General features: G+C 41.3%; 1 protein-coding gene across 1 annotated transcript in view; it reads right to left on the reverse strand.

Moving 5' to 3' along the window:
• AGMO (alkylglycerol monooxygenase) overlaps window positions 1–15,894 on the reverse strand; it is a 1,424,437-nt gene that overhangs the window by 828,512 nt on the left and 580,031 nt on the right. The window contains exon 5 of the mRNA XM_069648601.1: window positions 4,443–4,538. Within this exon, the coding sequence (XP_069504702.1) occupies window positions 4,443–4,538 (96 nt within the window). The remainder of the gene's footprint in view (window positions 1–4,442; window positions 4,539–15,894) is intronic.

Here is a 15,894-nt window from a genome sequence, read left to right on the forward strand (position 1 = left end):
TTGTATGTAAAACAATAAAATTAATTAAAAAAAAAAAAAAACAATAAGCCTTGGTTGCTCGTCCATTGCTACCAACAATAGGAAACCTTGGCTGGGGTGCTATGTGCTTCTACTCTGCCATATAGAGGGCAGGAGTACAGATACCCACCTACAGTCTTTACAAAGACAAACGGATGCTGAACTACAAATGAGGATAGAAGATAAAGAAGTGGTTACCACATTGATTATCATCGTGAACTGTGAAAGGCTTATATGTAGGCCACCTGATTTACAGAGAGTGAGGATTGGGTTAAAAGCACCAGTGAGGCAAACTGCTGCTGTAGATTTGTAAATAGTACGTATGTTTTGTGAATTGCAATCTCTTGATATGCCCATTTGTGTTACACGTTTTCCAGTTCCAGACGCTGTTTATTTTAAAACTACCCACTAATCACATTATTATTATTTCAGTCAATGCATTTTGAATCTAACTTCAAGTCTGAGTTTCCTGTTGAAGTAGATCTAATTTCTGTGCTACTTCAGGAATCCATGTTGGCTCAGGTACCAACATCGGGTTTCAGATTTTGTTCCCAATGTTCTTCAGTAATGGCCTAGGCCGGCACCCTAAGGATTGATTTCTTTATTTGACCATTGCATTCTTTGTTGCAGTTTATCCAGAAATACTTCATCCTTCCTTTTCTCAGTTCCCTGCCTTGGGCATACTTGCTCTGTGTTAGGATTTCCTACTCTCTCAAGACACATGGGTTTGGGCATTGAGGAGTGCCTCAGAGGGGTATCCGTTCCCTTCCTGCGGGCTGTATATCATACAGCTTGTGGGGATCCTCATTCCTCAATTTATTCACATTTTTCAAAGAATTAAAATAGTTTGAATCTCAGAATAGCTAACCCAGGTCTCATTATGGTGGTTCCATTTACAAAACTGCTTATGGTTGTGGGAAAACACTTGCACCTCAAGCCCCCACATGTAAATGGCCTACGTGAAAATCTTAGACTCAAACAATCTTCCACCAGTTTATGAAATAGAGTAAAATGTTCCTTTTACAGTGAGCACAAAGATTGTGACATGCATAGAAGTTTGATGTGAACTGTTCACAATTGTAGGTGTTTAATTAATTCTCCCAAGGGTCTGATTCTTCAAAATGGCTACAAATGTATGGCTTAAGTACCTGCTATATACTTTTCCCATGGACTGTATTGAACGATGGGCCATCAGTGATGCAGAGCCTTAGTTTGGTGTGAATTATGTCACCCCTACCAATGTGGTGCATGAACACTGTACACACAGCATAATCAAAAGATAACCATACATAACACTTGCAATCACACAAGGATTTTACAATTTGTTAAAAGAGGGTAAATCATAAATGCTTACGTTAATACTTTTCCAGGTGCAAATTGTATTTATATTGTTAAGGTCATTCTTGAAACAATCATTAGCTCAAGATAGATTGTGGTAGAACAATGGAGCAACAACTTGAGGATTGGATATACAAAATGACAGGCAGGCAGGAAGTAACACAGGTGGACACAATGGTAACATTGTGTGAGATACAGACAGAGACAGGCACAGAAAGACAGGCAAACAGAAAGAAGGGCAAGAGAGAGAAGAAAGTAGACAGAAGAGTAGCAGACAGACAGAAAGAGAGAACAGCATACTGAATGGGGACACATAGAGAAACGCTGATTGAGAGGTAGAGTCAGCCACACAGGCATGCAGACAGAAGAAATAAGACACACAGGTCTCAAGTCAGAAGAATATTGGCAGCCTGACATTTCGTTACAGCCGGAAACATTCTTGGAAAATGCGCAAATACATACAAGAGGCCCACCTGATTCTCAAAAGAGTGAAAACGGTCGCTTTCGACCACAAACTGTGCATGACTTGATAATTCTAGAAAGACCCACATTCATACGCACATACAATATCCTAATTCTCAATTTACTTGAGTTCCAATCTGCTGTAAGTCAGATACTTGACCCCAGCAAATCCGTGGAAATATATTTTTATATGTTTTCCTTGAACATTGTTGACTTGTCCCCATGTTTGACAATTCCTTCATGTGAAATTATTTTTTTTTAAATGTGCTTTGCATTTCTTTACCTTCCCATATTAACTTTAAGTTTCATGTTCATTTGTAAGTGTAACAAGTGAATAATGCACATGGTGGATAAGGAATTATTTGAGAATCAAATTTGGACTTAACTGGAACATTAAGTCCAAATGGACTTGCATAACTACATGGTTTGCTAGTGTGTAAACGCAATGTAAACCAAAGGTTTACAAAAAAGGCTTCAAACACTCGTAAACCTTTGTGAACTCATAGTTTGCATAGGTTTGCATGCAGTTTATCAAATTTGTAAACCATGATTTTCATGCAGTGGGAACACCACAGGTGGAGAGGAAGATAGATGATAGGAAGGACCCAAGTTGGAACTGCAGGAAAGAGGTCAGCCGGGCCAGAGCCTGATCGGTGATGCCCAGGTTATCACGGAGACGGTTGAGCAGGATGGTATGGTTGACCGTGTCGAAGGCAGAGGAAAGATTGAGTAGGATGAGAACAGAGGAAGTGCTAGTGTCAAGGTTGGAAAGCAGATCTTCACGGATGTTCAAGAGAGCAGTTTCTGTGCTTCTTCCAGATCTGAAGCCAGACTGATGGTCATGGAGACAGCCAACAGAATCAGAATGCAGGTTAAGCTGAGAGATGGCCAGCTTTTCAAGGAGTTTGCCCAAGAAGGGAGTAATGGAAATTGGGCGATAGTTGGCCGGACAAGAGGGATCTGCTGCAGGTTTCTTGTGGAGAGGATGCACAAGGGAGTTTTTAAGAGGGAAGGGGAAGGATCCTGAGGCAAAGGAGTGGTTGCAGAAGTCGGCAAGGGCCGGGGCGAGGGTGTCAATGTGGTCCTTGAGAGTTTTAGAGGAACAGAGATGAACCTGTTTTGAAGAGGCTTTCATAGATCGGACTTGTCTAGGGACCTCGTAAGGGGAAAAGAGAGGAAAGGAAGAGAAGGAGGGTGGAGGGATGGCTGGAGGAGGGTCAGTGAGTACTGACAGAGAGGGGAGAGGAGAGGGTGTGGAGGGGAGGGTGGACAGGATGTCCTGAGTTTTTGAAGTAAAGTGTGAGTCCAGGGCATTGCAAAGAGCCTGAGAGGCAAGGGGAGGGGTAGAGACTGCAGCGGGTAGTCTGCAGATCCACCATATACTTCCTATGGGTCCAGAATCTCATGACCACTCCACTGCTGACCCCCTAATGTTAGGCAGAGGACTTTGTTGGGCACAGTCACATTTTGAATAGATAAATAATGTATTTGTGAATGGACCTAGAAGAGAGATAGACAGACAGGTAGTCAGAAAGGGGATTGTCCAGATAGAGAAGATTAGACAGACTGACAGCCATCAGGATGGACCATAGATTGAGAACTAATTTTAATGAAGCAGCATAAGAAAACAGTTAGATGGTTAGCTAGGTAATACACAGACACACAGAAGGAAAGACTGGCAAACTAATAGACACATTTAAAGAAAATTACAGTTCAGTGTCTACATTATTAACAACAACAGTGTTTTCACTAAAAAAATGTTCTTGAACACTGGGGCTGCATTTGTGGCAACCTTTGACCGAGCCACCGATTCACCCACCAATCTCTTGATGCATGTCCAAGGGGAAATCCAGCTAGCACAAACAGCACCACAAGAGTCATGTTGTCACTATTCACTCAGGTGCATCTAGCCTCACTATTAAGGTAACACAGAGTATCCCTCTTTTCTCCCTCCCAAGAAATATTCTGTGGGTACACATTATATGCGTAACGTTCGAAGTTCATGCCAGATTGTTGTAGCTTCTAAGTACTCTAGTGATACTTATTATTACTGCCTTATATAATGGTTCACAACGTTTAACCTTGGAAGTTTGAAGGACTGAGTCAACCCTGCCCGAACTTGAACTCTCAAAGGCAAACGAATGCCACTCCCACCTGATCTGAAGTACTTCCTTAACTCATTGAGCTGTGTACTGGGCTATATATATAAACATGATTTACATTCCACGACCAGGTGTAACACCATGCTAGTCTGATTAGTTATTACATAAAATTGAGTATTGAGGGAGTTGGTATTAAAATGAAATTAATAGGTTTGGTATCTCGCGGAATTTATTTAAGCACATCAATGTCATGTTGTTTGTTATTAAACTTAACAAAGCTACGAGATAGAAAAATAGCCAAAACTTTTATATTTTACTTTTTTTTCACATAATTGGGTCCAACTGGCCTCATTGTTTCTTATAAACTAAGCAATATATATCCAACAAAGAGAATAAAATAGACCAGATGGCCTGCCTTAAAACGTCTGACAAAGAGTGTTCTTACACAATAAATCTACAGTGCGGATTTCCAGGACAGGGCTTAAGGCTATTTTTGAAGGAATGACATAAAAGCGGATTTACCTCAGTATGTATCCAAAACTGGTAAAGGAGGTTGAACTGAAGATGAACAGCAAACACAGATGGAGGAATAAACAGCGCCAGGGGCCAGTAGAAAACCTGTCAAAAACAAAACATTAACAGTTTACAGTTAATATCTATTTATTTTCCGTAATTACGGTACGTTTTTTCCCATCTAAGAATGTCCCTGGGGAATTTTGACTAATGAGGGCAGAATAGTCAGCGTAGAGAAATCCGAATAACAGCACACGCTGCTGGCTAAAGACAAATACACAAGATTTCTGTTCTGCTGAAATTTAAATCACATCAGCTCTAAACATTGCTTTGGAAAATGCACACATGGCTCTCTTAAAAGCCAGGATCATTCTAACACTGTACATTCATCAAAAGGCATAGATGTCATTCGACGTTAGAACAGCTTCAAACAGATCGCCGAGGACATCGGCACACTGAGCGCAGAAGTCAAGTTTCGTTTTGTCACAATCTGTGTAATTGCGTTTTAAAAAAAAAAAATCATATTAAGCAAATGCATCATTTAATTTGCTATTCGTCCCGAGCTGATTCGTGCCTCAATCAGCCGTGTTGGTGTTTTTCTTGTATTTCTTTTTTGTAACCTTCATTTAAAGGAAAGACATCTGACCGAGTTCAGTTTAAGCAGGGTGACTTAATCAGGTTTAGGCAGTAAACATCATAATTGTATCGGAGAAAGCGACACACATAGGAGCCATTCCATTTGATGCGTTTGTTAAGTGCACATATTTACTTCATTGGTTCGTTCGAGGCAGTCAGTTCCACAAGAGGCTTTACAGTAGACTGGGAACATTTTGCCCTGAACTGATATACAATCCATAACGTGAGAATTGGCATTTTCCTGATACTTGCATCACACATGCGATGAGTGCATTTGGCATTGTGATGTCAGACAAGCGCCACCAGCTTCATAACTGGCCAGTGCGTTTCGTGGCTTGTCACTAGGTCCGTGGAAATTTGCTTGCACTTATTTGTTTTCCAATCTACAAACAGCATTCACAATCACTAGTGGAGCACTTAGCCTCTCAACGCAAGCTTAGCAGTGAACGACACAATCCCTGCAAGATAACAAAGGAGGCTGCTGAGAACTGGCATCCTTAATCCCCAACGGAAGCAAGCACAATAGAACACGTGATTCGTTTACCATTGTCTTCACCCACAATCACTGCTTCAAAACCATCCAATCAACATGTGTTGTGTGAAATTGCTCGCGCGGGGATTGCCTTGTTTCGATCCACTTTGATAGCCAGAATGAAGTCTTTAGGCAATGGTCAGGCACTCTATTCATAAGCACATTACAGGCATAGGAACCTTATGCACTCCAGGTACCCAAACCCTGTTTTATTGATAACCATTATAAGGTCAAACTCTCTAAAAATGTGCCAACTATTTCCAAGCCCAGGTACCCCTATGAGCTGCCTACTTAACATTGTATGTTCCAGTTCATGAATCATGTGCCAGTTGTTGTCATGATATGCAGTGTTACATAACACAACTTGCCAAGAATTGCAAGCAAGAGCAGCATTCCTGACCGTATTTGCTGTGTCGCCAACAATTTGGTCTTTAAACAGGGGCAGCTGGTCCATAAAGGGTAACAGAGCAGTGACCCACCACCCATGACATACAAGACAGATCAAAACAGCTCATTGAAAACATTAAGTGCAACTCAAGCTGCAGCAAGCAGATGAGAATGTCTTTAGGCATGACTCACCCTTTCTCCCTCACTAGGCCTACAGTATGCCCATTCACATGTTTTTTTCTTCCCCAGCCTTACATGGCCCATTGGGTATTGTAACAAGGTTAGCGACCATTGTCGAGGTTGGATGGGGACCACTCTTAGCCTGGGGTGGGAGGCCGCCCAGCGAAGAATTCATAACCAGTCCTACCCGGCGTGGGAAAGTTGCTGTTGGGAGGGCCTCAAACCCTGTCTCCTCCACATACGTCATAAAATGTGTACAGTAGTCATTTGTATCACACAGTGCCTGTAAATCCAAAATCTGGTGTAGTTTTGCCTTGTTTATACTAGAGAAACTGCAGATCTGAGAGAAGAGCACCCACAATACAGAGCACCATTAGTGCCCATCATAAATCAACACTCCATCGAAGATCTAACGGGAAGAGAGCCGGAACCACCTGTCCCCACCAGATATTTGACATGAGCGGTGCACCCAACAGTGCCGCAGGAGATGGAAGAGCCAGAGCTCTTATGTGGCTGTTTTCAACACCACACACTGCACGAGAGTCTCTGTACCCCAACAATTGAGACTGGTGCAGGCTCCCTAGACCATCACGGACATGGAGGGAAACCACACCAAATAAACATGGAACTTATCTTAGGGACGACCATGTGAGACGCTCCTAACATGATCTGAGTTATTGGGCAAGACAGAACACCATTGTTGTTTCAATGCGGCTCTGCACAGAGAAAGGGGTTGGTGCTTAAAGGGCTATATGAATGTTTTCTTGTATGTAATACTTACCATGTTAGGATGACAGGGCCAGATTGTATAGGGACATCAGACCAATCAGAGGAGAGGGCAGTGCTAAAATGAGACTTCAGGAAACCAGCAGACCAGCAGGAGGAAGAATGGTGGAGTAGACTGTGGTGAAAATTATTAGAACAGGTGAGGGAGTAATTGAGGGAGTAATTAGTGAGTGCAAGTTGTTACTGTGGGTGAAAGAGTGTCAGGTGTGTTTAGTAGAGGAGTGTAGGAAGTGAAAGTGAAGTGCTTGTCTGAGTGAAAGGAGGGTGTTTGAGTAGAAGGTGGTGTGGAGTAGTGGTATTAGTAGCATGGAGGATGGATAAGTAATTTGACAAATGGGGGTAAAAGCTTGGAGGAGGGAGTAGTATTGCATATTTTATACTGGTGTTTTAGACAAAGCCAATGTGATGACGGTTCTGAGATGGCCATAAAAGTCAACATTGTTGAAGCCAGTATTTACGTGTTTTCCTACAATGTTGTGATGTGTTTAGTGGCATTATGGACAAAGCCAAAATGATGAGGGTTCGTACCTGGGGATACTGTTCTACATTGGTGGAGCCAATATAGAGATAGTTTGTGACATGCCCATGTTTCCTTGTACTGGCATTATGACAAAAGCCAACAGTAGTATGTTCTTAGATGCGGATACTGTCTTGCATATAGGATCTCAGAGGCAGCAAGGACAGGTTTTCTCATAGTATAATTTCTGTAATTATGTGAAAATCAAACTTGAGTATGTTCTTATAGGAGCAAGCAAGCACATTTGTGAGCACATTTAGCACGAAAATATCTTACACTGGAAGACTGTTGGACTATAATGTTGGCAAAGCATCATGAAAATGTGCTGAAACATGCTCTTCTGCACAGCTGGTGACTTGGCATCTATTAGATTTTTACATGTGTTACTCTACATAACCAAACTATGTAACTTTGCACCCAAATATTCAAGGACAGTTTGCCACAAGGTACACCATTTTAATCCATTATTTTAAAAAAAGGAATTTGTGAGGGGCAACTTGGTTGAATCAGGCTCCCTCACTACACATGGTCACTCGTGCACATTCATGTGAAATGTTTATGCCACTGCAGGTTTTCCTGTGTCTGTCCCTTTCTTGTCAGGATTTACCACATGAAGTGGGAACACATGTGGGTGGTCCACAGTAGAGAATCACTTTATAGCCTCCACTTTCTGACTTCCAGACTGTCAAAACAACCAAGAACGCATTAACAGATCCACAGGACCCTGTTCTACACTTCTGTCTTTCAACTACTTTCATCTTTCACACAAGAACGGTCTAAATGTGACCTGCTGGTTGAGCAGTCGTACATTACTATTTCGAAGTGTTCATCATTGAAAAATGTAAAGGGTAATGACCACGCCTTGAGTCGATCACAATGCCAAACACCATGTGTTATTAGCTAGTTATTGCTCCTCTAAACTGCTTCACCTAGACAATCCTATTGTTCAAAGGACGCTTGGAACATCTCTTCTTATAGTCCTCTTCTCTGCAGTCTGAGGTCTAGATACTGCAGGTAGCGGCACAATGTATCACACTTTGAACAATCAAGATGCTATGAGACCTCTACAGTAGGCATTTGGCACAATATTAAATCCCTGCAACATAACTTCATGCAGAATTTTTTAGGTTGCCCAGTAACTCATGTGGAGTATGGACATTCAAACGAAACAAAAGCAACACAGCACAATGGGTTTAATTTTCAAACAATTTTGTCAAAAGTGAAATAATCGCCAAATGAATTCAACATGAGAATAGTTATGCAATATTCATTGGGAATACATATTTAAGCATTTCTAATAACAAGTAATTCACAATAAATAGAATTTACAAAGTGCCACTACATTAACAAAATCATAAAGGAATTACACACTATTTTAACAGCAATGGATCCAAGGGATTCTCACTTTATATTACTGTCCTCATTCTCTAAATGCTTTCAAAAACGTTAATAGTTATTCAATATTGTGATGCCTAATTTCAATGGCAACTAATAAAGACAAATGCCTAACTGTTTTGAGTTACTCACTATAAACAACAAAAGCAACACACAAATATCATGGTACTTAAAATGAATCTCCCCGTTTAGGTACACTCAAAGTATTCTGGCTGACATACGCTGATGGCTTTATAGTTCTGGATCTAACCCAAATTGGTCTTCAAAGACTTATTGATTCCTTTTGTCAATTTGCTAAAAATAATGCCTTAAAAATAAACCCTTTAAAGACAAAAATTATGAGATTCGCTAAAGGAGAAAGCCAGGCTGTGCATGGTTTATAGACAACATGAAGCTCTTATTTATGGAAAGTCTGACATATTTGGTCATTGCATGGCCAAACAAATCTTTGATAATCAGTTCCATATGCAGTAAAGTGACAGTTTTAACTACACAAGTGAAATAAGCAGGATATTTGGCAGATACTCATTGATGCCCATTATAAAATTCGATCTCAGGAAAGTAGTTCCAAAACGTATTTATGGCCTTGGCATAACATATCAGTTGGAGCCTAATGGCATGGACAGGGTAGAGGCCACATTATGGAGAAGAAATGTGTTCCTACCCAGTTGTGTTAAAGTGGCTGTGCTATGTATTGAGTTAGGATTGCAATCAATGAAATGGATGGTCTTGTGGAAACAACTGCTGTTTTACCGCAAAATTAATTCTTGATCACCTTACCCACAATTCACCGTTTATGGACCTACTCAGTAAATCACTGGCAGACTCTGACCATATCACGTGCTCTTTTTTGACAAATTGTTTTATACTGACTGCAGAGATAAAGGTTACTGGCGACACACTTATAAATAACGGTAGCTGTGTCAAAACATCACTTTTATCGAAGGATTGAATTGACACATGTTCTTCCTTTAGGACATGTACATTATTTTCTCTTGTATCGCCGGAGCACAAAACTGTAGGTTGTGTAGTCCCTTACTTGATCCAATATCCTAATGCTAATTGGCAAACTCATTTTATGAGCTTTAGATTCAACCTTTTATCAGTAAATTCAACTATATGCTTGCATAATAGATATCCAAAGAGTCCTCATTGTGTTGATTTTATAATCTTTTTTGATTGTGAAAGATTTACTTTAAATCAACTACACAATAAAACAAGGAACTAATCTTAACAATCATTACATTAATCTCTTTAGAGGAAAATCAACACTTAGCACCTCACATAGAGACATGATACAACAATTAATCCTGAATCATGATTTCGGTTATGTTGATTTATTTAAAGCCATAACCCCATGATAACCAGTCCACTTTCCATCCAATATTGGATGTCCTCCCACTATTTTAAACCCACAAATGGGCCCTTTTATATCGGTAATACGTCATACAAGGATGGGGATGCAGAATAACTATTATACGAAATAATAAGACTGACTCAGGATGATTGGCAAAATGTCTCCTCCGACTGTTTTATTTTCAATTGTCTAAAACAGGGAGTTACAACAGACATCAACAGACGTTCAATCGTGCTCACAATCATTTTGCATAAAAAACACACTTAAGTACTAAAAATTAATCATAAGTGACATCATACTATGTGGCAAACTGAGAAAACCTACATGGGATTGTGATAGGTTCAAGGGGAACATCTAAGTATACTTTCTTTAAAGGATCGAGTTGTGATTGGGTCAATACAGTCAGGTGGACAATTTATGCCCACCCCGAGTGCAAGTCTTCCTTACAAGTTACTAGATACACGGTACACCATTGGCTCTTAAACTATAAGGCCCTTCATTATATGGCCTTCTACAATTAGTTGGCACGCGCCTGCCCTTCTGGAACATGCGGCTTACTAGCAGCACGTAAGATGGTACCCCATGTGCTGGTAGGTGCACCTGACCATGTCTCCCCGACCAATTAGCCCTACATCTATCATCGCTCATGCCTTCTGCCATTCAGATTGTCTTTGAACTTGGCCTTGCAAAGTATCACTTTTCCTGAGAATGAAAGGGAGTATAAGCATATCCCTATTGTAACAGCTCAGGTCTGCACATTCACTCCTATTTTCATCCCTGACTCATGTGACAGGAGACCGTATTTTGGCCTGTTTTGCAACATTTAATTGTCTTGAATTAATAAACTTGGCACTCATGGTGTTCTTTCTTCGCACCTTAACAAGGGCTGATTCAGCTTCTCACATCCACTGTTCTTCAAGGATAGATAACCCGTACTTGGCTGCTCCATCCTTTGATACCAGGCCAGAGAGCTATTTCAGGACTTTCCTCGATCTTCAGCTGTTTTCTTGCTGTGACACAGCCATCTGATCTTACTAAATATGTGACACTAATGTCAAGAATTCTATATAATGGTGGCACTGCCCGCACTCTATTCACTACGTATAGCCAGCCTTTATGATTACGTAATCTACTTGCGTAACAACATCTTTACAGTTATAAAATGGCTTGCATTTTTCGCGGTGTTCTTCACATGTGCAATCTTCATTCCGCATAAGAAAGTCTTCTCGATTCTTTATTTCATCCTCAGATTCTATAAGGTCTATACATCTTCTTCTATGCATCTTCTTCTTGACCATTCTTCTCAGTGTGTCACACAAATTTCTTGTGATGTCAGCCTCTTTTCTTCTCATCTTCATATTCCTTCGGGGTCCACCTCCAAGAGATTGTCATCTCTGCGAGGGAACATCACATAGGGTCTTCTGAACGGATACCTTGTCTGAAAGACTCTTTGTGGAATAGGCACCATCACTGGCGTTGCGCACGTCACAATTTCCAGCTTCCAACATATAGGCAAAATGGGGGCCAAGTCTTCCTGCATTCACCTCCTACTCTACACTTTGCATCGTAACCCTTCAAAAACTGAAGTTCTTTTCTTCCCTAATTCCAATATGACTATTCCTCCTCCTCCCTATCAATCTCATTTCGCCCTGCTACACTCTCGATTTCTACCTAATCTCATAATTTAGGAGTCATTTTTGTTACACTTCTGTCTCGTTTTCACTTCACACCTCCTCCATTTCTCATGCTTGCTGATTTCATCTATTTAACATTCGTAAAGCTTGCTGGTTTCTAACCTTTCGTGCATCCCAACTTCTCATCTCACCCTTAATCTTCTCTCATCTATTTTACTGTTTAAGCTTATTGCCTGGTCTCCCGACTAACCATCTTGCCCCTCCTCGATCGATCTAACATTCTCTATTCGCATCTTTTGCACCCTCTCTCCCCATGACTCTATTTCAAAGGCTTTGAGCTCTCTTAGATGGTTGGCGTTTGAAGCCCGACTCCTGTTCTCCTTTCTATACCTGGTATTCAAAAGCCTGTCATCTTGCACAACCATACCTTTCCTCCATGATCTGTTTTGACTCCCCATTTCATTCCCAGTACTCTGTCTCTTTCTTCTAGTTGTCCCATATCCACCCTAACCCTATTCTCATTTACACTCCTTCTCCATTCTCGCCCCAAAACACTGGAATGACCTTCCCCTTTCTGTCAGGTCTCTAGCTTCTCACTTGCTATTCAAAGCACATCTGATGGAGCATCTGCTTTCATATTGATTTGTGTATTGATCAAGCCTTCTTTTTATACCGTATTGACCTTGTGAAGTGCGAAGGCGTTAAACGCTGTACAAATACAATAAAATACAAACGCAAAATGATCCCAGTGCCCATTATCAATTAAACCATTCACATGCTACACCTATTGAGTGTAAATCACACAAAGGGTACACTTACTTGCATTCTCCCCAGAAGACATTTACTGAGCTATTATTTTTGTCTTTCACATATTTTTCATAGGAATCTGTACAAAAGTATTGCTGTTCATGGAATATTGTTTAGCTATTCTCTGGTTGAATTCATTTAGTAATTATTTCACATTTGATATAATGTAACATGACATAACATGACCTAACACGTGCCCTTCTCACCCGCTGTCTTTCCACTGTTGAGTACAGTCAAAATGAGGGAAGGCAGAAGGGTGTCTAGGTAGGGAAGCCTCAATTGAAGATCGGTAAGGGAGATAGGTGCCTGCTTTGATACTGCAGTTTTTCTTTTCATTACAATGAATAATGCTTGTGCAGTACAGTGGATGATTTCATTATAGAATAATTTCCTACTATGGGAAAATACATGTTTTTCATTAAGAGATGTTGTTTTCTTACTCAGGGTCAGAGCGATTTATGATCGTTTGGAGATAAATGTGTTTCAAAAGCAAGGATAGTAAAATATAATAAAATATTTATGAGAAAGTTGTATTTGATTTATTTCCATAAATATTAAAAGCTTGTATGTGCTCACAGAAAACTTGACCTTCAGACACAAATGACAAACAAGTGTGGGGAGTGCTACAAATGCACCCAGGCTCCGCAGCCCAGTCATCAGTTTGAGTTCAAGCCAATCTCATGACCGGGACCTGGAATGGGGTGTCACTAAAATGAGGGGGAGGCACACCGTGTCTCTTCCCTTTCCCCTGCTTTCACCCCATCAAACCCAAATACACAAACAGCGCCGGGGTTCTCCAGAAGGACTTCATCCCTTCAAGTGCCCAAATTCCATGGTCCATGCAATTCAGAAAGTGGATTTGGTCATTCCTATTCACATGACCTGTACTCACCATAGGCATAGCTACAAGTATTTAGAGTATGCACAGCCGGCTGTTCCCTGTTCCACATGTGCAACCAAGGGGAGGGGAGGCCAAACATGTGGTATTGACCTTGACTCGTGAATTAAATGGAAAATACAAAAACGGAATCCACACAGCCAGTGAGTTGGCGAACGACATTGAAAGACAGGTGTGTGCTAAGGGAAGATTGAAGTTGTAACAGTATATTGCACAATTGAAGGATATACGTGTGTGGATGAGATGCGAAGAAAGGCAGACCTGTGGTGAACTTTTAATTACCGGTAGCTGTAAAACCAGCGATACAGAGCAGCAGATTAGTGAGGCAAAGGGAAGGATCCCACTCAAAAGTCTCTGTGAAAGGTGAAATGTTTTTGGTATGAAGTGATAAAGTGACTGACTCTAAACAGCAAAAAAACTAACCACGTGGAAAAGGGGAAAGTAAAAGGTGAATGGGTAACTTTTGTGCTTATCATACGGAAATACCCAGGCCAAGAGACACTGAGGCAAATAACACAAGAGTGTGATCTGAAGGGAAAGATGAAGTGGTTCTGCAGAAGTCTGAAGTAAAAGCTTTGCACATCGAAAGTCTTTGACATCAGGAAAAGGTCTGAGCCCGATTGAGGGAGACCGGAAGACCAGAAGTGTGATAACTTAGGGGAAGGGAACCCCTAAAGGATATGAATTAAGCATGGGGAAGGATACTCCTGCACGTGTTGTGATTGTGAGGTCCGAGCACAGCCGAGGGAGACCTGCCTGAATTTTTTGTTGGACTGTGAACTTTTTGGTGAACCGTATTTTGAAAGCTGGAACAAGAGACTTTGACGTGGAACACAGTTTTGAACTGCTTTTGTTTTGAGAACCTGAGCCAGAGTGTGTCATTCTGTTTGCAAAGACGCCTTACTCCGTGCTGTCTAACGTGGGTAGGAGAGTTGACTCAGTCACACTGATTCTTTATATTCTAACACTGATTTTCTTTTTCATAAATACTCCCCTTTACTCACTTTTTGTAGAAGACATTGGGCAGGCTTAAGGTTTTGTTAGTATAGGCCATTATTATTTGAGGTAATGGCCGAAAATGTCACCCTCACAATTACGACAGCCGAAAATGATGACTTTTATTTTTATATATGATATAATATTAATATAGGGGGGCTGCAGGGGGTCGCCCGCATATGTATGTGGTGTAAAGGTGGTTTAATTATTATTTTTTTTTAACTCAGCCTTTTCGGCCGTCGCAATTATGACGGTCACAGTGATCACATAGATCCTTATTTGATGGATGCAACTAGGACTGTTGATTTATTATTTGATGGTAGAGACTACTCCCATCATAGATATAGGACAAAGCCGTTTTTCCAAACCCCAAAAATTGAATACATACCTTTTGTGTAAGTGTCATACTTGTGATACCATGCCTCCCTTACAACACATCCAGCCTCACAAGACAGGACAAATGGTAATTGTTCCTTTTTTCCCCCTAGTCATTAGTGTAGTTACTCACGGGTTCTAATGGTGATTTACATCTCAACGGTGGGCTCACACTGCCAGCAACAGTACTGCCACCCGCATTATGGGACCTTTGCTTTGCTCAGGCCCTTAACCTGGCCACCTCAGTGTATTGTGGGCAATATGAGGGCGTCCTCTCTTCTTTCCCCTATATATCCTCCTCCCAGGGGACCAGAGAAAGGTCCTCACTATTGGATCCTGACCCTGGGGATGGATATGCAAGGGAGAATCACGTGGGTGGAGGAGACTTGGGGAGTGGGGATGAGGCACCCTTAGGTGAGACACGGTATACCCCATTTCCCTTTCACCATGAGTCCAATGGCCGTTCAGCCTTTATAGGCTTTTGTGAATTCCTTCCCGACTTTCCTGTAAATCATTCCCCAATAGATACCAATTAAGTACTGGGATGAGGAAAAGATCAACTAGAGAAAGACACCCTCTCTTTATTGGCACACATAAATACACACACCAGTTATATACTGGGATGAGGAGGAGGCAAGCAAAAGCAATGCAGTACTTCCAAGTCAACAATTAGCTGTCTTATCCTTTTTGGACCAATCCGGCAGGAAGTTTAAAAGCAGGAAGAACAATAAGAATGGAGGCAGAACTCTCCGGGAAGACCGCATAGCAGACGGAGTGCTCGAGAGCCCCAGAATAATGCATAGTGTATGCAGCGGGAAGCAAGACTGAGAGAATCTAGAGGTCTGTGGCGAACTATGGTGGGGAACTGGTGAGACCAGATGAAGCTTACAAGGCCCGAGCTCTTAGAGATGCACCAGTGGCAGGAGCAACGCCACAGAGAGTCACTGTGGAGACTGAGCCA

Source organism: Ambystoma mexicanum, chromosome 2q (genome assembly GCF_040938575.1).
Source record: "Ambystoma mexicanum isolate Mex_15411 chromosome 2q, UKY_AmexF1_1, whole genome shotgun sequence".
Lineage (NCBI taxonomy): Eukaryota > Metazoa > Chordata > Amphibia > Caudata > Ambystomatidae > Ambystoma > Ambystoma mexicanum.